Here is a 25,904-nt window from a genome sequence, read left to right as displayed (position 1 = left end):
GTTCAGGAACCTGCTAGAAGGTTCCCAAAACCGGAAAAACCGACTGGGACCTTTCAGAACGTTCCTAAAACCGGGATCGTTGTAAAGCATGTGGCGCTTTTAACTGGGCCGGCCCGTCACGGTCGATGCATGTGCGGCGCCCCGACAACTTGACGCAAAATGCGTCAAATAGGAAAATCCCTCCATGGAGCCCCGGTCTCCATTGGCATTTCCGCCGGCATTAGTTTCTTTAGGAAGGCCCAGTATAGTTAGCCCAATAGCCCAAGCATCTTCTGCCCCCTCTCTCTCCGGCGAACTTCTCCGACGACGGCGATGGCAAACCTACGCCGTCCCGCTGCTTTGTGCCGTGCCGTTGCTCCCCTCTCCTGTCCCGCTACCACTGGCTGTACATCTACTGCATCCGGCAAACTTCTGCTGCTACAACGCCAGCAATTCGTGCCGCGTTCATCCTGCCTCTTCTTGTTTTTGTCACGGGGATCCCCTGATGTTTAACTGGCTGGGTAATCGGACCTCGATGATCTCCTTTCTTCGAGGATCCCTTATCTTGAAGATACATCGTATCCGTGGGAAGATCTACCTTCGGCGGCTCAGTTGACGGATCGTGCTTTCGGAGGTAACCTCAAAGAAATCGCATGCTCGATACACCGCCCCCTTCAGCTTAATTTGCCTTTGTCATTTGGTCACTGATGCTTCTTCTTTTTTGGGATGATTTTTACTGGCCGGGGAAGATGATTGGTGACTGGTGATGCCGTGATGCCTTGATGATCGGAGGGATCTCCTGGGGTGGTTGCTGAAGTAGAAAGCGAGATATGGGGTAGTGAATCTGCACACTTCTTTCCTGTGAGTTGAAATTCTCTCCTTTTGACAGTGACCGATCTTCACCTCTTCTTTGTGCAATTTGTTCTCTTCTTTCACATGCCTAGAAACTTCACTCGGCACAACAGCTCAGTCACTCAATCACTGTCTTGTTTAGCTTAATTTGCCTTTTCGTTTCACCAATGAATGAATTAGCCTTTCAACTAATTTTAACGGACTGAGGTAGCTGAGAATGGTGTCACCTTTGCTCCTCCTACCCTGGCGCCTGGAGTATCTTCCCGCTTACAGCTCAACACGATACTGAAATATCGGCTATTGTAAGAGTCTTCTCATCACATATCGTTTGGCCGTGTACTGTTCGGTGTAGTTGCTTTTATATATAAAACAGGGCGAAAGGCTGTTTCCAGAAATATGGGCTATTTCTTTCTTTCTTGTTCACGACCTGACTGTCCTTGGTTGAATCTGCCCACCGACCACGAGAAGATCTACATAGGCTTGCGCACAAATGAATACAAGCTTCTCTTCGGAGAGGCATATTGCATTCTTCTTACAAATGTGAATGGCGATGTCATGTTCCTCAAAGCTGAGTCCGACCTCCTACCAAATAGTCTTGGGTGTCCAAACAAGAAATTTCCACTGCCTCTTGTCTGCTTAAGAAAATTTCCTAACCCTGTCCATTTCCCAGTTTTATACTATTTGTTATGGTGGTTAGTGTGGAGTTGGGGACTAATGTAACCAATCAGTTTGAATTGCCTGCACTAATTAAAAAGGTAACACTCTCATGTCAACTGTGTTAATTTACTAATCTTGCATTGGCCGCTAAAGTAATCACATATTACCTTGTTTTAACCATTACTTCTTTGCTCCTGTGAAACACCCTCGATGCGACTATAGCTCCCACGTGTCGAGGCACGACTTAGAGACATAATCGCATTGAAGGCATATGTCGCAAGTGAGGTAATCGTCACACAACCCATGTAATACATAAGGTAAAGAGATACATAGTTGGCTTACAATCGCCACTTCACACCATTACATAAATAAACATTACATCAATCAAATACACTCATGGTCCGACTACGGAACCAAAATAAAAGAACCCCAAATGCGACAAAGGTCCCCGATCGACCCCAACTGGGCTCCACTACTGATCAACTAGAATGAAACAACACAAAGGACAAGGTCGTCATCGAGCTCCTCCTGAGCTTGGTTGCGTCATCTGCACGGACTCATCGGCACCTACAAGCTGGTTTTGGAAGTATCTGTGAGCCACAGGGACTCAGCAATCTCGCACCCTCGCGATCAAGACTATTTAAGCTTATGGGTAAGGTAAAGGTATGAGGTGGAGCTGCAGCAAGCGACTAGCATATATGATGGCTAACATACGCAACTGAGAGCGAGAAGAGAAGGCAAAGCACGGTTGATAAAAGTATGATCAAGAAGTGATCCTGGACTACTTACGTCAAGCATAACTCCAACAACCGTGTTCACTTCCCGGAGTCCGCCGGAAAGAGACCATCACGGTTACACACGCAGTTGATGCGTTTTATTTCGGATCTGGTGTCAAGTTATCTACAACCGAACATTAACAAATTCCCATCTGCCTATAACCGCAGGCACGGCTTTCGAAAGATTATACCCTGCAGGGGTGTCCCAACTTAGCCCATGACAAGCTCTCGCGATCAACGAAGGAATAGACCTTCTCCCAGGAAGACCCGATCAGACTCGGAATCCCGGTTTACAAGACATTTCGACAATGGTAAAACAAGACCAGCAAGACCGCCCGATGCGCCGACAATCCCGATAGGAGCTGCACATATCTTGTTCTCAGGGCAACACCGGATGAACACTACGTACAACTAAAACCAGACCTCGAGTTCCCCGAGGTGGCGCTGCAAGTGGCTCTGGTTCGGACCAACACTTAGACAAGCACTGGCCCGGGGGGGCTATAATAAAGATGACCCTCGAGAGAGCGACTCCCAAGGGAAAAGTAGGTGGTGGTGAGGCAAATGGTAAAAGTCAATGTTGGGCCTTGCTGGAGGAGTTTTATTCAAAGCGAACTGTCAAGGGGGTCCCATAAATCACCCGACCGCGTAAGGAACGCAAAATCCGGGAACATAACACCGGTATGACGGAAACTAGGCCGGCAAGAGTGGAACAAAACACCAGGCAAAAGGCCAAGCCTTCCACCCTTTACCAAGTATATAGATGCATTAATTATATAAGATATATTGTGATATCCCAACCAAAATCCTGTCCACCAAGGAGAAATCTTCAACTTCACCTGCAACTAGCAACGCTATAAGAGGGGCTGAGCAAGCGGTAACATAGCCAATCAACGGTTTGCTAGGACATGGTGAGTTAGAGGTTTGACATGGCAATTGGGAGGCTGACAAGCAAATGGTAGGCATCGAAGCATTGGCATAGCAAGAGCGAGCAAACTAGCATAGCAAAGATAGTAGTGATTTCGAGGGTATGATCATCTTGCCTTAAATCCCGCAAGGAAGAAGAACGAGTCCATGAAGAAGACAAACGGACGTAGACGAACGGTTCCTCACAAACGCGACGTTGTCGGAAACAACCCGAAGAAGCACACCGGAAAGAAGCAAACAACATAGTAAACAACAAACACATCAACATGGCATGAAGCACAACCAAGTATGATGCATGTCCGGTTTAATGAGGCACGGCATGGCAAAATGCACAAGCAATCCTACAAATTAAGTGGAGCTCAATATGCATCGGGATGCATATTGACAGAGCACCACATCAATTATTTAGTTTGATCTCGTTTATGTACCCAACAATATTAAATGTTGATTAACATGGCAAGAGGTGAAGCAAATGTAAACTACCTATCTAGTCAAGGTTAAATGAGGCCGGAAGCAACGAACAACAATTCCGGAAACTCCTCATATGCATATATTAGGTTTGGTACTGTTCTGCTCTAAACATAATTTTATAGTTTTTAAACATGCAAAGTAAAGCCACCATGTTAAACTAGGCATTTTTCTACCCCATTTACATATAAAGTTTATTTAAATCGGAGCTACAGTTATTTAGTTATGAATTAAATCATTTCAACATGGCATAGGAGAAAAATTTAAACAAACATCATTTTAAACATTTTAAACATGGGTGAAAGTGACATATTATTAATCTACACATAATTTTAAGCAAGTTTCATATACAAAGTTTTTACAAAGGATGCACGGTTGATTAGTTATTAAATGCATGAAGCTAGGGGGTTATTCTGCAAAATTGCAGTCTCAGGAAAATTGCTAAAATCGCAACAGAGGAAAAAAACATGCATCGGGCCGAAACTGGGGTAGGTCCAACAGTGAGGAGAAAAAAAATAGAGGAGGGGGCGCTGGGGTCGGCTCACCCTTGGGCCTGGCCCAGCAGAGGAGGAAGGAGGCTGAGGCGAGGCCGGCTGGGCTGGCGCGGTGCGGATCTGGACCGAAGGCGGGGACGGCACGCTGGGCCTGGGAGGCCACGGTGGGGATGAGGCCGGCTGGGCCTCGCATCTGGGCCGGCACGGATGAGGTGGCCCACGCGGGGAGGGATCTCGTCTTCGAGCGGGGATCTGGTCCCCGATCCATGGCGGCGACGGCGACGGCAAGCAGAGGGCTCCGGCGAGCTTCGAGGCGAGGCGGGGCGGACCCTGATAGATCCGGCGAAGCCGGATCCGATCCGGGCGAAGACGGCGGCGCTCGCGGCGACGAGGCCAGGCGACGAGGAGGAGAAGGGCGGCGGAGAGGGGCCGGCGAGGCTGACGAACTCCGGCGAGCGGCGTCGTCGGGCGGCTAGCGTCGAGACAGCGTGCGGCGGCGCAAGGGAGGACCGGGCGGCACGGATCCGGCCTCCCCGTGGGCTCGGGCGGCGGCGTTGGATGGGCCGCGGGGGCCGGTTGCGGGCTCTTCGGGCCCGGCGGCGAAGTGGGGCAGCGCGGTGCCATGTGGCGCGCGGTGAGTGGAGGGGAAGCGGCGACGGGGAGACGTGGCGTCTGCTGATTGGCTAGAGTGAGGTGGCGCGCGGGGGCGGACATGTCCGGTGCAGCACGGACGCGTCCGGTGGCGCGGGGAGGAGTGGATCTAGGGTTTAGACTGCGAAATGATCCGAAATTTCGGGGAGGGGCTATTTATAGGCATAAGTGGAGCTAGGAGAGTCCAAATGAGGTGCGGTTTTCGGCCACGTGATCGTGATCGAACGACCGAGATGATGAAGCAGAGTTAGGTGGGTTTTTGGGCCAAAATGGAAGGGTGTTGGGCTGCAACACACACGAGGCCTTCTCGGTCCCTCGGTTAACCGTTGGAGTATCAAACGAAGTCCAAATGATACGAAACTTGACAGGCGGTCTACCGGTAGTAAACCAAGGCCGCTTGACAAGTCTCGGTCCAATCCGGAAATGTTTAATCCCCACACAAGAAAGAAAGGTAGAAATGATCACCGAAGGAGAACAAAGCGCCGGATTGCGAAACGGACAACGGGAAAAAAGCTTGGATGCATGAGACGAACACGTATGCAAAAGGAATGCACATGATGACATGATATGCAATGCATGACACGCAAGCAATGACAAGGCAACACCAGCGAATAACTGAACGACACCAGGCACATCGGTCTCGGGGCGTTACATCCTGCTATGGGCAGAGGAGCCCACGGAGTCGCATGTTGATATCTCCAACAAAACTAGATCAATAAATATGGTGACCAGGGAAAATTATCTAGTCAGGGAAGATATTTCCTCACCCAGAATATAAAGCACACACCTTCCCAAGAATTGTCTTTCATTGAGACTTTGTTCGACGAAACCTCGAGTGCGTTATACAGAATTCATATCGTTAGATTTGTATTGAAAAGCACTTTCCAGTGGTGTCGGGTTGTATAAAATAGATGGTAAAAGTTAAATCTTCAAAATCACGTGCACCTTGTATTTCTTGACGGAGAGAGTATTTAGTTAGGAAAGATTAACTTAAATATGAAGATAGAGATACCGTTTAGTAGGAAAGTGATGATTCTGTTTTTGGCGTTCAAGTCGATTCTTCCCTATAAAAGGGATACCATGTAGGCTTCATCAGTTAAGTGATGAGAAGGTTAAACTACTAGTAAAGATCTAATCCCAGATTCCGAGTATCTGCCTTCATCCCTCTCATCTCCAGCGCCGTGGCTGGCCTACCCTCTCTGTTCAGAGCCATACCCCCCCAGCCCTGTCTTGTTCACTGGTCTTAAAACTGACACCAAGTCTAGCACGTGAGAAAGAAACCTGTTCCCTTTGTTTAGATTCATTTGCCCTGCTCTTTCTTTCATTTACTAGTCTGGGTGGATCTATTATGATTCCCGTCTTTCCACTTGATATACTCCTATATTATTGGAACGTCGACATCTTTATGCGTTAATAGTCTTCTCATGAGGTGGCTTATGACTCCTTCTCTTGACTAAGTGACTGACTTTGCAATCGTGGTGCAAACAGTACATACTTCCTTTCTTTTTTGACAGCTTGTCTGCTTTTGAAATGTGCTTTGTACGATCTGTGTCTTTTATATGGTAAGATGCTGCGGGCATCTCACCTGCGCACTCACTATGTTGTCTTTACTTGATCAATCATCTTAATGTATTTATTACGTATACTTTGACTGGCTATGCATGTATAAAAGGCTTCAACCTTCGAAGTGACAGGGACACAAAAACTCAACCCACAGATAGGGGGATGGAGGCCATTGTATGTGCAACACATGGAGCCATGGGCTCCGTGCTACGGAAGCTGGGTGCTTTGCTCTCTGATGAGTATAAACTTCTCAGAAGTGTGAAAGGTGATGTCATGTTCCTTAAAGCTGAGCTTGAGAGCATGCATGCTTTTCTCAAGATGATGTCCGAGGTTGAGGATCCTGATGAGCTGTCCAAGTGCTGGATTAAGGAGGTACGAGAGCTGTCCTACAACATCGAGTATGGCATCGACAGTTTCATGCTGTCCCCGTGTGGCGAGTCCAGCCGCAAACCCCGTGGCTTCAAGGGACGCCTCAGCAGGTGCATGGATATAATGACAAATTCCAAGACGCGCCATTGCATTGCCAAGAAAATCAAAGTTCTCAAACAAGATGCTATTGAGGTCAGCAGTCGGCGGGCGAGGTACAAGGTTGACGATGTTGTCTCCAAGCCGAGCAGGATAAGCATAGATCCCCGCTTACCAGCATTTTTCACCGAGATGACGAAGCTCGTTGGCATTGATGGCCCAAAGGATAAACTCATCAAGTTGCTAACTGAAGGGGAAGTTGCAATTGCACAGCAGCTAAAGGTGGTGTCCATTGTTGGAATTGGGGGCCTTGGAAAGACTACTCTTGCTAATCAAGTGTACCAGAAGCTGGAAGGGCAATTTGAATGTCAAGCTTTCGTGTCGGTGTCCCAAAAACCCGACTTGAAGAGGATTTTGAGAAATATACTCTCTCAGATCTGCTGTCAAGAGCGTGTCAGCAACGAAGAATGGGATGAGCAGCAACTCATCAACACAATAAGACAGTTCCTCAAGCATAAAAGGTGTGCCTTTTTTACTCATAACAATCTTATTTCGGAAATGTCATCACTAATTTATTATACATTCATATGAACTTTGTGTTAGTGCTACATCAGCTTTATCTGTAGGATAATATATGTACACTATTCTTACTAGTTACTAGTACTAGTTACTAGCACTACTGCTATTCACTGGTTGCAGCTCTAGGAATACATGTTCTAATTTGTAAAGTTTGTGATAGGTACTTCATAGTAATCGATGATATATGGGGCACCCCAGCATGGAGAGCAATCAAATGTGCTTTTCCTGAAAATAGTTCTTCCAGCAGAATACTGACAACAACACGTATCCTCACAGTAGCCAAGTATTGTAGCCATGATCGTGTGTATGAAATAAAGCCTCTTAGTGCAACTCACTCTAAGAGCTTATTTTTCAAACGAGCATTTGGCTGTGAAGGTGGATGCCCTCTTCAACTGAGGGAAGTTTCAGATGAAATATTAAAAAAATGTGGCGGCTTGCCGTTGGCAATCATTACAGTAGCTAGCTTATTGGCAAATAAAGCTAGTACCAGAGAAGAATGGCTGAGAATACGGAATTCTCTTGGTTCAGCACTTGAAAAGGATTTAGACATGGAAGAGATGAAGAAGATATTGTTCCTTGGTTACAATGATCTCCCCTACCATTTGAAGACATGTTTGCTATATCTAAGTATATTCCCTGAAGATTATGTGATCAAGAGGGATCGGCTGGTAAGGAGATGGATCGCGGAAGGTTTTATCATTGTAGAAGGTGGACAGGATCTGGAGGAAGTAGGAGAAGGCTATTTCAGCGATCTGATAAACAGAAGCTTGATTGAACCAGTTGAAATCCAGTATGATGGTCGAGCTGATGCTTGTCGTGTCCATGATATGATTCTTGACCTAATTATATCCAAGTCAATTGAAGAAAATTTTGTAACCTTATCTGGTGACAGCAAACATAACTCACTTCCATATGATAAGGTTCATCGACTATCCCTGAACTATCATGCTCAAGAACATACTATGGTACCATCGAACATGGTTGTCTCTCATGTTAGATCCCTCACTATCTTTGGATGTGCCGAAGCTGAACACATGCTTTCTCTTTCAAACTTTCAATCCGTAAGAGTGTTAGATATAGAAAATAGAGAGGTGTTGGAACACAAATATCTTGAACACATAAGCAGGCTTTCTCAGCTGAAGTACCTTCGACTCAATGTTAGAAGAATCACAGCACTTCCTGAACAACTTGGAGAATTGCGGAATTTACAGACCTTAGACTTAAGATGGACATGGGTAAAGAAGTTGCCAGCTAGTATTGTTCAACTACAGCAACTGGCATGTCTGTTAGTTAAGAGCGCAGAGTTGCCCGAAGGGATTGGGAATATGCGAGCTCTACGGGAATTATCAGAGATTGAAATCAACCAGAATACCTGTCTGACCTCTTTGCAGGAGCTGGGCAGTCTGACCAAACTAAGAATACTTGAGCTGAACCTGAATTGGCACATAAGTAGTACAAACAGTGGCATGAAAGCTTGTGTAGATAACTTGGTCATGTCCCTCTGCAAACTAGGCATGCTCAACCTTCGTTCAATACATCTTCAGAGCTACCATTCTTGTTCCCTTGATTTCTTAATTGACTCTTGGTTTCCTCCTCCTCATCTACTCCAGAGATTTGAGATGTCCATTAACTACTATTTCCCCACAATCCCAAAGTGGGTAGCCTCACTTGAGCACCTCTCTTACCTAGGCATCTATGTCAATCCAGTGGACGAGGAAACATTCCGAGTCCTTGGTAACCTGCCCTCTCTATTATTTCTCTGGATAACTTCAAGAACAGCAAGACCTATAGAAAGGCTCATTATCAGCAATAATGGATTCCGATACCTGAAAGAATTCTACTTCACTTGCTGGGACAGCGGGGCAGGGCTGATGTTTGAAGCAGGAGCCATGCCGGAGCTTGAGAACCTTCGGGTTCCATTTAATGCGCATGATGTGTTCCCTTCGAGTGGTGGTCTTGATTTTGGCATCCAGAATCTGTATTCGCTCAAGCATCTCCACATCGAGATAGTTTGTTATGGCGCGAAAGTTAGGGAGGTGGAGGCCTTGGAGCATGCTGTCAAGAATGCGGCTGGCTGTCTTTCAGACGAGCTCACTCTTGAAGTGAATAGATGGGATGAAGAAGAGATTGTTAAGGATGGGGAGCATAAACTGGCAGAGGAGGAGGTTGAGCTGTCAATTGAGTGTGTAACACATCATTGAGGTACTACTATTCATTCCCTTATGCCACAACTGCTGTACATTTCAGATATATTACTGCTTGGGTATTTATTAGAGTAGAGACTGGAGTAGGAATGTAGGTGAGCATGAAAATCACACACATTTTTTGGTTCTTACATTTTGGATACATTAGTGTTCAGGATCCTTGATCTTCCATACTTACTTCTTGGATGTTTTGCAGCTCTCTTGCCAATGAAGCCTGCTAGTTTCATAGAATCGTGTAGTTTTTTTTTCCTTCTGCGTTTGACTATTTCTGCATGGAGAAATGCAGACTGCTGAACCTGCACAATTTGTATATGGACTGCTGCCATAGGAAATTTTGAGTAAATGCAGATTGATTCTTTGTTAATTGCTATTGCAGATTCAGTGCAACTTTTAGTTAATTGAAAACCAGATCAGCTGCTCCCGCTTGCGCATCATACACATCTTTTTTTCTTCTTCCAAGAAACCTCATCATATGTGTGTCTCTCACTTCCTGAATGGTGCAAGGATTGTCCGCAATCAGACGGTTTAGTAAGCTATCACGGGATTGCTCTGATGTTGGTGCTACTAGTGTATTGCCAGTATTTTGTCTTCCCATTTGTTCAGTGTCCACATACATTTTTTCCACCACTTGATGTTTACATTCTGCTACTGCTAATTTAAGTGGGATCTTATCATTACTAGTTGATTCATTGTAGAATTTCATCTTTCTCAGTTTGCCAGTTATTCGTGGTATTGTTAGGAAACAAATATCTCACTCAGCCTAGTTTCATCTGCAGGGTTCATGAAGGGTATTCATTTTGAGACGCTAAAACTCGCTGAGGCGTTGTCGTGATTAACTGAATACTCCATGGGAGTGTGGACTGCTTTTACCAAGGTTTTATATTTTGGTCCTTGAAGATTTTCATGTTGGGAATGATCGACTCCGGCAACTAAATGCTCGAAGGCCCCATTTGGAACACTGGATACGTCTGCGGGAAAATGGACCGATTGATGCGAAACGGAAATGGCCTGTGATTCCAGTTCCTTTCTTTTGGTTGGAATGGGTTGGCGGAAACCCTTTTCAATTCGCCAGTTCCATTTCGTTTTTTTTATGTAATTTTTTGTTGATTAACGCATGCTAGGGTTTGATATGATAACATTGGCATTGTAACAGCCTTGTTGTTTCTGACACTAGTGACTACTACCTCCGTTTCAAAATATAACACGTTTTTGTAGGCTAAACTCTAGCCTATAAAAGAGTCTTATATTTGGAGATGGAGGTAGTACAATTTTTTACTTATCCAGTGGAAATTATTAATTACTCTTGATGATTGTATGCAACCCAATAAGAAATCACAGCGAAATTATCAACTGTTCTATTTGTGTTTATTTCTAGGCAACTCTTTGGAAAAAACTACTCCCTCCGTTCCTAAATACAAGTCTTTATAGAGATTCCACTATGGATCACATTCGGATGTATATAGATGCACTTTACAATGTAGATTCACTCATTTTGCTTCGTATATAGACCACATAATGAAATCTTTACAAAGACTTATATTTAGGAACGGAGGGAGTACAACCATAGCAAAACAATTGCCTGCCACCAGGGATGCATTTTTAGTGAACAAGCAACGTAATTTTATCATTCTAAAAATAAATTTATCTAGCAAAAAGTACAATTCAAACTGCAATTTCAGTGCCTTTTTTTTGAACATTAGTACAGACAAAAGCGCTCATACATACGCGCATACACTCACCCCTATGAACACACACCCATGATTTTTTTTTCAAAACTATCACTATTTTTATAGAAAATTTGAAAACTATAGCACCCAATGCAAAAAAAATCAAAACTATGACTCCGTCGGCCTTGTGTGGGCCGAAAAGAGAGTTTTCGGCCAGGATTTGGCCAAAAAGGGCTTTTCGGCCGTGCCTTGGCTGAAGAGGTGCGCACCCGGGCCTAAAAGATCTTTTTGGCCAACAGTAGGTTGAAAAGGTCTTTTTGATCAGCAGTAGCCCGAAAAGTCCCTGGGGCCCATCTTTTCACGTTAACGGGTGGCCAAAGCTGCATGGCTCCACTCTTCGGCGTATGTTAGGCCGAAATGATTTTTTTTTATTTTGGCTTATGCATACTATGCAATCATTGCCCATCTTAGACATTGAAAAAATATATTTCGTGCAACCCTTTCCCCTCAATATTTTCTCGCCAACTCTTTCCCTCCATATGTTCCCGCCACCCGTTTCCCGCCAACCCCTTCCCGCCATATCTTCCCACCACTCGTTTCTCGCCAACCCCTTCCCGCCATATGTTCCCGCCAACCCTTTCTCGCCATACCGCAGTCGTTCTTTCCCACCATTTTCTCCTCTCTACCTATAAAACCCCCTTCACACGGAAGTGTATAAGCAGTCTAGTGTAGTGTAGTCAAGATGTTCGATTATCCTTTCGATCATAGTTTTCACCCTGGGATGAGCAGATGTCTTCTGAGGCTAGCCACCGATTTCAGGATGGACAATAGGATAGTTTCACGGGACGAACTCACCGGTAGTGACACCATAATGAATGAGTTGGCTCACGAATTACGTAGGTCTGGGTGGCCTGAAAGGACCTATGAGGAGGTACGTAAAGAACTTTTTAGGTTGCATGAAAGGTGGAAGAAGGTAGTGGAGCCGAAGAGTGAAACTTTCAGAAGGACTGCAACAAAGAATCCATATTTATGGACTGCTAACAGCGAAGACGAAGATGATATCTTCATGCCGAGCACCAAGGCCAAGAGTACCGCACCGTCGAAGGGCAAGAGTAGTGCCGCATCGTCGAAGGGCAAGAGTGTTGCATCGACGGAGGGCAAGAGGACCGCAACGTCGACTACACTACACTGGACTGCTTATCCACCTCCGTGTGAAGGGTTTTATAGGTAGAGAGGAGAAAATGGCGGGAAAGAACGACTGCGGTATGGCGGGAAAGGGTTGGCAGGAACATATGGTGGGAAGGGGTTGACGGGAAACGGGTGGCGGAAACATATTTTTTTTCAATGTCTAAGATGGGCAATGGTTGCACAGTATCCATAAGCCAAGATAAAAAAAATCATTTCGGCCTAACATAAGCCGAAGAGTGGAGCCATGCAGCTTCGGCCATCCGTAACATGAAAAGGTGGGGCACAGGGACTTTTCGGCCTACTGCTGACCAAAAAGGCCTTTTCAGCCTACTGCTGATCAAAAAGGTCTTTTTGGCCCAGGTACGCACCTCTTCGGCCAAGACATGGCCGAAAAGCCCTTTTTGACCAAATCCTAGCCGAAAACTCTCTTTTCGGCCCACACGAGGCTGACGGGGTCATAGTTTTGTTGGGTGCTATAGTTTCTGAATTTGCTATAAAAATAGTGATAGTTTTGAAAAAAAATCCACATACACACCCTACCCCTATGAGCACCTCCGAAGGCGCCTCGTCGTCAACGGGAACGTCTCCTCCCACTGAAAGCGCATCGCCGGAAATTCTGAAATAAATTCAGAAATAATACGAGCACCAGGATTTGAACTCTGATGAGCTGGGATACCATTGTCCCTCTAACCATCCAACCACAGGGCCACTTGGTTCGCTGTAATTTCAGTGGCTAGATTTGCAATGGTAAGCAAAATGGGCCAGCGGCCGCACTACCCAACGAGACAGAAGCATATCAGAGGCCGGGCCACCCAACGAGAGAAACGACAATATGGGCCTAAGAGAGGCATGCGTTGGTACCTCTGTAAGCCCAAGACAGCCTAGTGAGTGAGCGCACACAAGTCACAACTCGACGCGACGAGTCGAGGTCGAAGGCAAAAGGGAGAAGAGAACCCCACAGCCTCGGCCGCAAGGAAGGAAGCAGGAAGGCATCGGCTGCGGCGGCGAAGATGGTGAAGGCGCGGATGACGACGGCGGACGTGGCGGCGGAGGTCAAGTGCCTCCGCCGCCTCATCGGCATGCGCCTCTCCAACGTCTACGACATCACCCCCAAGGTCGGTCGTCCAGTCCCCACGCCGCATCCCCGTTCCTTCCTCTCCCCGCTCTTCCGCCCGCGTCAAACCCTAGCTGCGGAACACTAGCGGCATAGCCGGCCTCCCGGGGAGGCGAGTAGATGCGGCGCACGACGATCAGGTTGGGAGACTCGTGTAGGTTTATATACGTGGCTTGGCTTCTCCGGGGGCTGTGCTCTGATTTAGCGGTACTTGGATTGGTACTGGAAGGCTTTGTGTAGTTCACTTTAGCATTGGTGGCACTAGGTTCCAACAAACGAATTACTCTATCTGGAAAGGAATCTGAACAAACAGTCGGGCTAGGATTGCTTAGCTGATGGTGATTCTGCCTTGATGGCGATTCTGGGTGCCGTGAGGTTGCCTTGTGTTGGATGTGTAAATATTTGATTGTCTTAGTCTCTGAAATTCTGTTATCAAAATTGCCAAATTGGATAGATTCACCGTGCTATTTGCTGCCAGGGAGGCGAGTAGAGGTAGATGTGGCGCACGCCGGTCAGGTTGGGAGGCTTGCGTAGGTTTCTACGTGGCTTCTCCAGGGCTATGCTCTGACTTGGCGGAACAGTCAGTCGGAACTTGGATTGGTACCGGAAAGCTTTGTGTAGTTCACTTTAGCACTGGTGCCACTAGGTTCCAACAAACAAATTACTCTATTTAGAAAGGAAATGGGACACACGGTTGGGGTAGGGTTGCTACCCTGATGGCGATTCTGCAGTGCTGTGAGGTTGCCTTGTGTTGGATTGTGAAAATATTTAGTTGTCTTAGTCTCTGAAAGTTTTGTTGTGAAAAATCGCCAAATTGGTTAGATTCATGGTGCTTTGTGCTGACTGTCGTGTTACGCGGGCTGCCGATACACATTTCATGCAATTCATTGGGATATTAGATTGTTGTGTTGTCTTCTGCTTTTAGAGGACCAATGTTTTTTTTAATATATGCTGTTTCCACGGAGGAACTGCTGGCAATCCAGTGCATCATCTCCATTTCTGGAATATATTTGCTTTTGGTGGACCAAATGTTCTTTTTAAACTTTCCTGTTTCCACCAAGAAACTGCTGGAAATCCAGTGCACCATCTCTCCTCTAGTGGAATGCATTCAAGCTCTAGCAATCTTGCATGCCGTATCAGTTTTTGATATGTACTGTGATGTTTTACATAAGCCTTTTTATGCTTGTACAGACTTATCTTTTCAAGCTGATGAACAGCAGTGGAATCACCGAGTCAGGGGAGAGTGAGAAGGTTTTGTTGCTGATGGAAAGTGGTGTCAGGCTGCACACCACTCAATATGTTCGGTGAGATGCTGCTAACCGTTGTTGGTATATACTCCCTCCGTCCCAAAATTCTTGTCTTAAATTTGTCTACATACGGATGTATCTATTCACATTTTAGTGTTAGATTCATCTATATCTAGATAAATCTAAGACAAGAATTTTGGGACGGAGGGAGTATTTATCTGATGTCACTGTTTCAGAACATTAATATACAAATCTCCTTTTGTCCCTATTTTTCAGTGATAAGAGCACCACACCTTCTGGATTCACTCTCAAGCTGCGGAAACACGTTCGTGGCAAGAGGCTTGAAGATGTTCGTATGCTGGGATATGATAGGGTACTCCTCACATTTCATTTGCTCTTGAGTATCCTTTGAAGTCAGCGGAATTGTACTTGCTGAGGGTTCAGCCGTTTAATGATGTCTTTGTTTGAACTGCAGATGATCCTCTTTCAATTTGGACTTGGCAGTAATGCACACTTTATCATTCTTGAGCTGTATGCACAAGGAAATATCATTCTCACAGATTCGGAATACACAGTGATGACACTACTACGTTCTCACAGGTTATTGTCTAATTCGTGCAGTACTATTTTCGTTCTCACAGGCTATTGCACAAGTGAGGACTTATGACAAAAAAACGTCGATTATACGTTTGCAATCCGAGAATTTGATTATTCTCTTAAATTCTTATGCTTACTGTTTGTTTATTATACTTACCTTCTACTGTAAAACTTCCAGAGATGACAACAAAGGATTGGCTATCATGTCACGGCATCGCTATCCAGTAGAAGCCTGCCGTACTTTTGAAAGGACCGACTTTACAAAGTTAAAAGACACACTGAAGCTGTCTAATACAGTCGATGATAAAGAATCTTCCCAAGTTACACCTAGTTCAGCTGATGCTCAGCAGCCTTCTGAATGCGCCAATGATGGAGTGCCTGCTACCGATAAATTGGAAGAACCAGCTAATAGAACAGGAAAGAAGTCTGCTGCAAAATTTAAGCAGTCAGGCTCAGATGCTAAAGCGAGTAATGGCACTCAATCAAATAAAGCTACTCTGAAGACACTTCTTGGGGAGGCATTGCCTTATGGCCCAGCACTAGCGGAGCATATCATATTAGATGCTGGGTTGCTTCCAAGTACAAAGGTTGGGAAAGATCCAGAGAGCAGTCTTGATGATCATACTATTCAGTCTCTAGTAGAATCTGTTGCAAGGTTTGAGGACTGGCTTGTAGATATCATTTCTGGCCAAAGGATCCCCGAGGGGTACATACTCATGCAGAATAAGATGACCGCAAAGAAGAATGTCACACCATCAGAAGGGTCTTCTACTAACCAGAAGGTGTATCTATTGTTATTCCTGTGTTTTTTTGTTTTGTTCATTAGTGATGTCTGTTGCAGACCTATATTAGGTAGCAGTACATTTGCATTTGATATGATGGATTCCATGTCAAGGTACTTACTATTTTATTGTTCTTGTACACAGGTATATGATGAATATTGCCCTATCTTGCTGACGCAATGTAAGTCAAGGGAATATGATAAATTTGAGACATTTGATGATGCACTAGATGAGTTCTACAGCAAAATAGAAAGTCAAAGGGTGAATCAACAGCATAAAGCAAAAGAGGATTCAGCAGTCCATAGGCTCAACAAAATAAAGTTGGATCAGGTTCCCCCACCTCACTCTCCAATGCATGCTTGCAATCAAGTTCATAGTTTGCTTGAGTTCGATTTCTATTTGGAGGATTTGATTTCCTTCTAAACATGCAATATTTACTCCGCTGATGCATTCTGCCATGCAGGAGAATCGTGTGCATACATTGAGAAAGGAAGCAGACCATTGCATCACTATGGCAGAACTAATTGAGTACAATTTGGAGGATGTGGATGCAGCAATCAAAGCTGTTCGTGTTTCCCTTGCAAATGGAATGAGTTGGGAAGCTCTTGCTCGCATGATTAAAGAGGAGAAAAAGGCTGGAAACCCAGTAGCTGGTCTAATTGATAAGCTCAGTTTTGAAAAAAATTGCATTACTCTACTTCTTAGCAATAATCTTGATGACATGGATGAGGAAGAGAAAACTGCGCCTGTTGAGAAGGTATGTTCCACAAACAACTAGCTTGTTACATAAACATTTCCTATGTCATGAAAATAATGTTTTTCTTTGAACACCTGAAATGTATCTTATTGGCAATGTTGGTCTATGGGTTCACCTAAGGTGTCATATGTCAGCCACAGTTCTATTTGGATTATTGAATTGTCGACCCCTGTTATTTTTTACTTGTGTTAGTGTTCCATTGATTCAGTTTACGTTCTCCATGCTGAACTTCTTGAGTAATCTCCTCATTTATCCACCTTAACTTGAATGGCGTGAAGTTTCTAGTCTTGCAATTCTTTAGGCAGCCAGTTTTACTAAGTTGTAAGTACATATGCCTATTGAGAGCTGCCCACTACTCATCAACACTATTTTACTCCCACCATTCCAAAATAGATGAAATTTTATTGCATTCTCCAGTGAGCAACTCTGATCGTTAGTCTTGGTATGAATGTAAGTAAATAAGTATAAAAAATGTTGTGAAACTATTTTGATGACAAATCTAATGGTATAAATTTTGTTTAACAAATCTAAATAGTTTATCGTTAAGTAGCCATCTCAGATAGATAAATTTGAGCATGTTCCTAGGACGTCATCTATTTTGGAAAGGAGGTAGTATTAATTTATTGTTATGTTGCATGAAAAATTCCCATGAAGATTTATTTTGTAATTGAGCAACCTAAGATTGATTGATGGAGAGTTAATGTCTTACACAAAAAGGGCGCACCAGGATGCAAATGAGGGGGCTAATTAGATACATGCTGCATGTGACCTTGCTTGCAGATTGTACCTGGATTTTACTTGTGTGACTCAGTTACCACTATCGCTTTCTCCATGTTTCCGATTTTCATAAGTCATAACACAGTTTTGTTTCATTTCTTTTAGGTTGAGGTTGATTTATCACTTTCTGCACATGCAAATGCTAGACGGTGGTACGAAATGAAGAAAAAACAGGAAACCAAACAAGAGAAAACTATCACTGCACATGAGAAAGCTTTCAAAGCAGCCGAGAAGAAGACACGTCTTCAGCTTGCTCAGGTTTCTTACTTACCGCTGTACTGTGTTACTTGTATGCATTACCAAGCAGAAGTTGTATGTTAACATTTTAGTTCTCATCAGAACATGTTGATTAAGTTTTCTTTATAAGTGCATAAGCCTGTTCAAACCAGCCTCATCCTATATCCTCCTCTTGAACGACAGGTTTTCTTCTTAGTGGAATATAAATGAACAAATAAAAAGCTTTAGCTGTCATCTAAACCACTCATTCGTGTATGTTAGCCTGTTTAGTGGTGTCATATGCTCATAATATTATGCTCTTATACAGTAATAATTCCAATAATCATTGTCTTGTGTATATTATATTATATTTTGTATTATATTATATTTAAGAACCTTCATATCTTGACATTTTTAGGAAAAAACTGTGGCTGCAATCACTCATATGAGGAAAGTTCACTGGTTTGAGAAATTCAATTGGTTTATCAGCAGTGAAAACTATCTGATTGTCAGTGGCCGAGATGCTCAACAAAATGAGTTGGTCGTCAAGCGGTACATGTCTAAAGGAGATTTGTAAGTGCCCCTGTTAGTTATCACCCATTTGTAAGCTTATTGCCAGATTACCAGTGCATTGTTTTTCTTCTGTCTGGTATTTTGCATGATCATCAAAACATTACTTGATGGACATACCTCATATGTTTTAAACAGCAGTGCTATGCTTTTTATTCTTTGGTTTTCTTACAGAAGCTATTGGCTTATTTTCAATCTTGAATAGGTATGTGCATGCGGAGTTACATGGAGCTTCCAGTACAATAATCAAGAACCACAAACCTGACAGTCCAATACCACCCTTGACATTGAACCAAGCAGGATGTTTCACAGTGAGTCAAATATGTGATTATGTTATCACGCAGTGTGTTATGGACTTATGGCAATGCTTTTGAAGAGTGAGTGTTCATATAAATTAGGCCAATTGACCATGAGCTTTTCTGCAGGTTTGCCACAGCAAAGCATGGGATTCAAAAATTGTTACAAGTGCTTGGTGGGTGTATCCTCATCAAGTTAGCAAAACAGCTCCCACTGGCGAGTACCTCACTGTTGGTAGTTTTATGATCCGTGGCAAGAAAAATTTCCTTCCACCTCACCCCCTTGTTATGGGCTTTGGTATCCTCTTCCGTTTGGATGAGAGTTGCTTGGCATCTCATCTAAATGAAAGGAGGATTAGGGGTGAAGATGAGGCCCTTCCAGAAACCGAAGCAGATCCTCGTCTAAATGAAAGGAGGATTAGGGGCGAGGATGAGACCCTTCCAGAAACCGAAGCAGAGCCTCAAAAGCAGCAAAGTAATCCTGAATCGGATGACAAACTTGCTACTGACAATGAGATGAGCAAAGGAACTCATGATAATGAATCAAGCAGGGATCATACTGGCGTTCACCAGAATGATGATACCAACCATTCTAATCTGCCTAATGTGGATACCGCGGACAAATCTCAACAAGTCGCTGAAGCGAAAACAGTGGAAAACAGTGGAACTGATGCTTCCGTTTCATCTCGACTAGAGGATCTGCTTGATAAGAGTCTTGGTCTGGGCCCTGCCAAGGGGTCAGGTAAAAGCTCTTTGCTTGTCAGCAGTCTTTCAAGTTTAGGAGAAGACACTGATGATCTTGATGTGAAAAAATCAATGGTAAGAGAGAAACCATATGTATCAAAAGCAGAGAGAAGAAAACTGAAGAAGGGTGAGAATGCCTGTGAATCTACTAGTGATCCTCAGAAAGTTGTCAAAAAGCCAGATAACCCACAGCAAGAAAAGGGCAAGGATAATACAAAGGCCGCTAATCCTAAAACAAGTCGTGGACAGAAGGGCAAGCTTAAGAAGATCAAAGAGAAGTATGCAGAGCAGGATGAAGAGGAAAGAGAAATCCGTATGGCTTTGCTTGCGGTAATAACACTACTGACACCTTTTTTTCCGTTGCACTCTTTCCTCCTTTTGTCATTGGAACTGACAACCTTCTTCTCCTGATACTAGTCTTCTGGAAAGGCTTCACAAAAGGACAATCCTTCACAGGATGGAGAAGATACCACTGCAAAACAATCAAAACCATCAACTGGTGCTTATCACAACTCTCTGCTTATTATGGTTTATTTACAATTTTGTGCTTATAATTCTACACCATACCATAACTATGAGGACCTGTGCCAAACTGCCAAGGCCATTAATCATCTTCATTTGAGACAAGATATCAGTAGTTTGTTCATGTTGTTCCCAAATACTGAACTGAAATGATTGGCGTGAATTGCAACCTGTTAGTGGCTATTCTTGTATCAGCTGAGCTGTTATTCCTTTTACCCTGTCAGGCGAAGACGACTCATTAAAGGTTTGTTATAAATGCAAAAAGTCTGGACATCTATCTCGTGATTGCCCTGACAGTACATCAGCTGTGGATCTGACTGATGTCAACGTTGGTAGAAGCAGAGATGGTATGGATAGAAGTGCTACTCCTGTTGATGGCAGCATTGTCATGGATGAAGATGATATAAATGAACTTGGTGATGAAGAGAAAGAAAAGTTGATTGATTTGGACTACTTAACTGGAATTCCAGTGGCAAGTGACATTTTGCTATACGCAGTACCTGTATGTGCACCTTATAACGCGTTACAGACATACAAATATCGTGTAAAGATCACCCCAGGCACTGCAAAGAAAGGAAAAGGTATCTTCTACTCATTCTTGAACATGGAGGTAACAACATTTTGTGCATCTTATCATTTTTTTGGGGTGTTCTGATCACTTTGCTTGTTGGTTTCAGCCGCTAAAACTGCCATGAGCTTATTCATGCACATTCCTGATGCCACGAACCGTGAGAAGGAACTAATGAAGGCATGCACTGATCCTGAATTGGTTGCTGCGATTGTTGGAAATGCCAAAATCACCGCACCTGGCCTCACTCAACTGAAGCAGAAGCAGAAGCAGAAAGGGAAAAAGGCCGCGAAGAGTAACTAGATTGAAACCACCATGACAATGCACTGAAGTTTTGATCCACTGCTGTCTGCAGAACGCATGTAAATCCTGTGGTATGATCTGTCTGCGCTCTGTAGAAATCATGTAAATCCCGTGATGTGATCAGTTGAGGCAGCAAATACACTTTAGTGCATGTAAAGTGTTCTACATCTCTGGCATTTGAGAGGCCAGGGGCCAGTGCAACAGAGACGGCGGCCTAAAAGAGCAAATATACACTTTGTGGTATTACCTTGAGAAATCTCTGCCTCAGAAAACTCTCAAATTTCATCTCGATGTTGCATACTCTGTATTTTTATGTGTATGTTTTTTGACACTACTTTTGAAACTATAATACAGCACACGAGGTACATGTAGGCTCTTTTACAAGCCAAGGAAAATTAACCGATAGTGTCAGGGAATAAAGAATGGCGTCGGCTATACAAAATTCTGTTATCTCCACTGTGCAAAACATTGCTCGCTGCTGCCGCACATTTTAGCACTACGCTTGTATCTTGTTGACCCTGAAAGAGTCCATGACTCTCCTCAGGTCTCCCTCTTCCTCCGAGAGCAACCGTTCCGGCGTCTGCAGCCGTAGCGCGTACAGCTGGTTGTTCTCGACACCGAGGACTGTCAGGTACCGCCGGTCCCACTCCAAGCTCTGCACCCTGTCTTTCGGCATCACCGCTAGCTCATTGTTGCTTGCGTAGGACTTGATGTTCACCTGGAAGCAGAAACACCTTAATAATTCTCATGATGATTTGTGCAATTCAGAAGCAGGGTCCAGCAAACAAGGTAGTAGAAATACAAGTCAAATCTACTTGATTACAGCAGACTATGATATCTGCATCGACTCTTTGATTTACCTCGACTTCGTAGTAGAGCTTGCCATCGTCGGCGACCTTGGACGATGCTGACAAGACATTCGACTCGCGTCGAACGCCTAGTCTGGTCGACATGAACTCCGTCAAATACTGCTTCAGAACTCCCTCTGCAGCCTTCTCAGGGGGGCCTAGGTCCTCGACGGTCTTGTATGCTGACGAAGAAGGGGATGATATGTCGACGGACATGTTCACGTCGAGGAGGACCGGATCTCTGAAGAATATGTCCGCGCCAGCTCCTTTGACCTGGATCCAGCCCTTTGGGTATATGAAGGAGTAGCCGTCAAATGTGTCGATGTACTCCCTGAATGCACCACCGGTGGTCTCAGCTAAGGTGATCTGTCTTGGTCCGAGAAGTAGCAACGTTGAAGCGGATAGCAGTGTGGTTACTACATTCCTCCTGGGAACTGCAAAAATCTTTAGTTCACTTGCAGTTTGCAAACAAATGTAATAGTTTGATGACATGCAGTAGTGATCATGGAAACAAAGGAAGCTCTTCAAGAAATTGCAAGTTTGCTAGTATTGTTTGTGTTTAGTACTTTGCGTATTTGGCAAATAATGCAGATGCATATTACTATTAGCACATGTTAGGCTTCAGAAAACAGGTGGCAAATTCATGAGTAACAATTAAGGTTTTGATGATGCCGTTGTCTGAAATTAGTCTCTACTACACTCTACAATAGTTCACTGGTTTACTTGTCAGCATTTAGTACACAGTAAACAGGAAATTCTTAGCTCTGCCAGTGGCGCAGTGGCGCGATGTTCTTGGAGTGAGACATGAACTCCAGGATGACAAATTTCTACTTTGAAAGGTAGAACAGTGACACAATTGGTACGTTCAATCTGTTTTACATATAAACTTTGTCTGATTGCATGAATTTCTACATCAGGACTTCTCTTCAAGCTAACCAGTTTCTGTTCACATCAATCCCATAAGTACTTACATTGTCTGTAGTGTGGATTTTAGCGACAGCAAGCCTTCAAAGTATGCAATGTGTCAAAACAAGTCTATGGAAGACTTGTACTAAAAGAAGCTCCTAAGTTTACCAAAGTTCAACAGTTTGAACATCTCAACTGTACGGATGTTTTGGAGATTAGCTCTTGTGCACCGACTTCCAAACTAGTGGTCTACTTTGACAAACACAAAAATATCTCCATGAAAGCGGGTTCAATCTGTAACAGTCTCTACTCTCTAAATACATTTTGTCTGTTTGCATGATCTCTAGAGTGTGCATGCGTGCATATGAGCGTTTTCTTCTGTACCATGTTTCTTAAAAAACAGTCATTGCGGAGAAAAATATTTTCATGAAAGCGGTGTACTACCAATTTGCAGTCTCTAGGTACATGTTGTCTGTTTGCATGAACTCTAAATAACAGGTCATTGTAAAGTTCATAACTAACGAATACTAAAACTGTCCCCATCAATGCGGAGAAAAATGAGTGTTAGTCTTGATCAATTCCACAATAGACTTGAGAGCCCTTGTCGTGTCATTCTTCGTAGCGAATCCAATCACAAGAAGGCTAATTCTAACATCAATGTGGAAAATTTCACTAGCCCAGCCCATCAAATGGAATTGTTGCAACTAACTGACAATGCTGTCTATAATTCACTGAAGTAGTAAGCAGGAACTCATGGAAATTAAGGAGTGTATGCCTCCGGATGAGCCAAAACCGCACGAGGCAGGAGGCGGCAACACTACTAGCTGGCAGCAGTTAGTAGCTTTCAGGAATTACTGTGACTTGCTGGCAGCTAGCTGGTAGCTTTCGGGGATTACCATGACTTGCTAAGGAACTATACAAGAACACAACAGAACTCGTGCGTCTTGGAAAGTGCTGCGTGGAGTAGAATGTTAAGGCTCAGGAACATTCCATCAGTCGGAATCATGGAAATTTGACATGAATCTCAAGTCTGGAGCAGAACCGTCCATGGAAGACTAGACGTCCAAGTCGGTCAAGTACCACTGTATCAGGATCAATAGGTGCAGTGGCAGTGCGGAACCTAACATAGAGTACCGAATGGAAAACATGGATGAATGCATGGGCTGGATTAGTATATGCTACTACCAGTCTACCAAGCAGGCTAGGTATCTTTACCGGAACAAGAAGCGACCACCCGAGTCCGCGCAGTGCTGGTGCAGCAGAGCGGAGGAGGACGGCCGCGGCGGCCATAAGAGCCGAATTCGGGGGCCAAGGCGAGGCCACAAGCCGCCGGGAGTGGGAGGGTGTGGTGGCCCGCCTGCCGGCGAGGCGTCGCCGGGAGGCCGGAGCAGCAAGTTCGGGATGACATGGGGATGGGGGCGTTCGCAGGTTCGGGATAGGGTGGCAGCTACATGAATGAGCCATCTTGCATGCATCTGTCCGTCCATGTGGCATCAGACGGCGGGGAATAAACATGCTTCACACATTTTCTTATTCAAACCCTACCCTATATTTTTGCCCGCGCTTGCTATTTCTCACACGAATGTTTTCCTGGCTCATTGCATTCGATTTGCTTGTCAAACATGATGACCTGAAGAGATTGTTTTTTGGTAAACGCTTGTGTGCTGCGCGCCGGCCGAACTTTCGGTCGGTCGCGTCGCTTGCTCGTTCACACGCGCCTTTATTTCCTGCGATGCCTTATCTCTTCTGGACTCCTCACTGCGATGCCTTATCTCTTCTGGACTCCTCTCCTCCATTCATTCCCCCCAGCCTAAAAAAACACAAGCGTCTCGCTCATACCTTCTCTCTTCTTTTCCTATTCTCGTGCGTCGCCGACGAGCTCCTTGTGCGGGCGCCATAGTCGTCACCGACGAGCTCCTTCCGCAAATGGTTGTCACCGGCAAGCTCCTTGGGGCAGACTCCTTGTAGCATGAACGGGAGGTCGACACCGGCGAGCTCCTTGGGCGGGCGCCATGGTCGTCCACCACTTTTCTTCTCGTCCTCCTCCGGCCATGGTCATGGCGTACTCGCAGCTCCGCCGCTGCACAACCGTGCTACAAACAGTGTCCGTCCATGCTACAACCGACGACCGGATTTGTTACAAGGGGGGCAACGGTGAACTGTGGCGGCCATCCCACAGCGGTGGTGACCACAGCCCGACAGTGGTGACTACGGCCCGACGGTGGTGCTGCAACCAGTTTGGTTTTTGCTACAACCAACCCCATTTTTTGCTACTACTGTCTTCGGATTTTGCTGGAAACCACCCATTTTTTGCTACCGACGTTTTGATTTTGCTGCAACAGGTGTTCGGTTTTGCTTCCACCGTATCATGTTTTTGCTGGAACCGGTGTTTCATGCTTTTGGTTCCACCCTGTGCGAGTTTTTTGCTGGAACCGATGCCCCGTTTTCTTTTTTTGCTTCCATGGTGTGTTTGTTTTGCTGGAATCGGCACTGGTTTTTGCTACCACCATCTTTGTGGTTGTAAGCGACGCGGCTATGCCATTTTTAATGCTACAACCGGCGACCAAGATGGCCGACTGCATCGGAGCTGTGTCACCGCACCGGAGCTACGCCGTCGCCATGGGGCGCTGCAACCGCGAGAGCAGGCTGCTGCATGCACGAAGACGGCGATGGCGACCGACAGCGATGACGGCAACCGACGACGAGGGCAGCGATGGCCGGAGAACATGCGTGCGGTTCTTCGAGGCCGGGGGAGTCGCGCGGTGTTGGTTTGACTTTTTCTTTTTGTTTCTGTGTGGGCGAGAGGTGAACGAGGACGAAGATTAGACTCTAATCGAACGGTTATTAGCAGGTGTATCAGACGGCTGTGGACCGATTGGCCCAAAATTTGGGCCGGTGCGCCGGCGCAGAGTAGTGCCCTTGTTTTTTAGAAAGAAGAAGAAGGACATTGCCCGACTTTAGCGAAGTGAAGCCTTCAAATGTTCACAACACAACCAAATTCTAAACAAAAAGAAAAGGTACAACTAGAAGGCACCCAACTAACACAATCCAAAACCCCACAAGTGTAGGATTGGAAGTATGTCGCCGGGGGAGGGGGGTGATTAGACTACTGAAAGCACAAGTGCTCCCTAGGTGGTTTTGGTAATTAATGTCAACATATCTCTTGTTGGACTAACACTTTATCTAGCAT

General features: G+C 44.9%; 3 protein-coding genes across 7 annotated transcripts; 2 read left to right on the top strand and 1 right to left on the bottom strand.

Annotated features, from left to right (window-relative positions):
• The first annotated feature begins 221 nt into the window (after window positions 1-221).
• Window positions 222-10,968, top strand: LOC123110753 (disease resistance protein RGA5). 5 transcript variants are annotated; one of them, XM_044531355.1, is made up of 5 exons: window positions 222-613; window positions 729-840; window positions 6,496-7,350; window positions 7,569-9,610; window positions 10,389-10,968. In XM_044531355.1, the coding sequence occupies exons 3-4, from the start codon at window positions 6,527-6,529 to the stop codon at window positions 9,607-9,609; spliced, it is 2,865 nt and encodes a 954-aa protein (XP_044387290.1). In that variant the 5' UTR covers window positions 222-613; window positions 729-840; window positions 6,496-6,526; the 3' UTR covers window position 9,610; window positions 10,389-10,968. The 5 variants fall into 5 exon arrangements, with proteins under 5 accessions (XP_044387290.1, XP_044387287.1, XP_044387289.1 ...); XM_044531352.1 differs by having other exon boundaries at window positions 6,490-7,350; XM_044531354.1 differs by having other exon boundaries at window positions 6,474-7,350.
• Window positions 10,969-13,358: 2,390 nt separating this feature from the next.
• Window positions 13,359-21,245, top strand: LOC123110751 (nuclear export mediator factor Nemf). The gene is made up of 14 exons (XM_044531349.1): window positions 13,359-13,582; window positions 14,773-14,885; window positions 15,105-15,201; window positions 15,304-15,428; window positions 15,604-16,207; window positions 16,352-16,537; window positions 16,671-16,964; window positions 17,847-17,999; window positions 18,376-18,530; window positions 18,733-18,838; window positions 18,953-19,897; window positions 19,985-20,066; window positions 20,314-20,670; window positions 20,767-21,245. The coding sequence occupies exons 1-14, from the start codon at window positions 13,478-13,480 to the stop codon at window positions 20,958-20,960; spliced, it is 3,516 nt and encodes a 1,171-aa protein (XP_044387284.1). The 5' UTR covers window positions 13,359-13,477; the 3' UTR covers window positions 20,961-21,245.
• On the bottom strand, window positions 21,246-24,193 carry LOC123110752 (psbP domain-containing protein 1, chloroplastic). The gene is made up of 3 exons (XM_044531350.1): window positions 23,930-24,193; window positions 21,821-22,242; window positions 21,246-21,678 (listed from the first exon to the last, which is right to left on the bottom strand). The coding sequence occupies exons 1-3, from the start codon at window positions 24,120-24,122 to the stop codon at window positions 21,457-21,459; spliced, it is 837 nt and encodes a 278-aa protein (XP_044387285.1). The 5' UTR covers window positions 24,123-24,193; the 3' UTR covers window positions 21,246-21,456.
• Between the last annotated feature and the right edge of the window lie 1,711 nt (window positions 24,194-25,904).

This window comes from Triticum aestivum, chromosome 5B (genome assembly GCF_018294505.1).
Source record: "Triticum aestivum cultivar Chinese Spring chromosome 5B, IWGSC CS RefSeq v2.1, whole genome shotgun sequence".
In the NCBI taxonomy this organism is placed as follows: domain Eukaryota; kingdom Viridiplantae; phylum Streptophyta; class Magnoliopsida; order Poales; family Poaceae; genus Triticum; species Triticum aestivum.
Note: the sequence above shows the minus strand (reverse complement) of the source record. Positions and strands in the feature narration are given on the sequence as shown.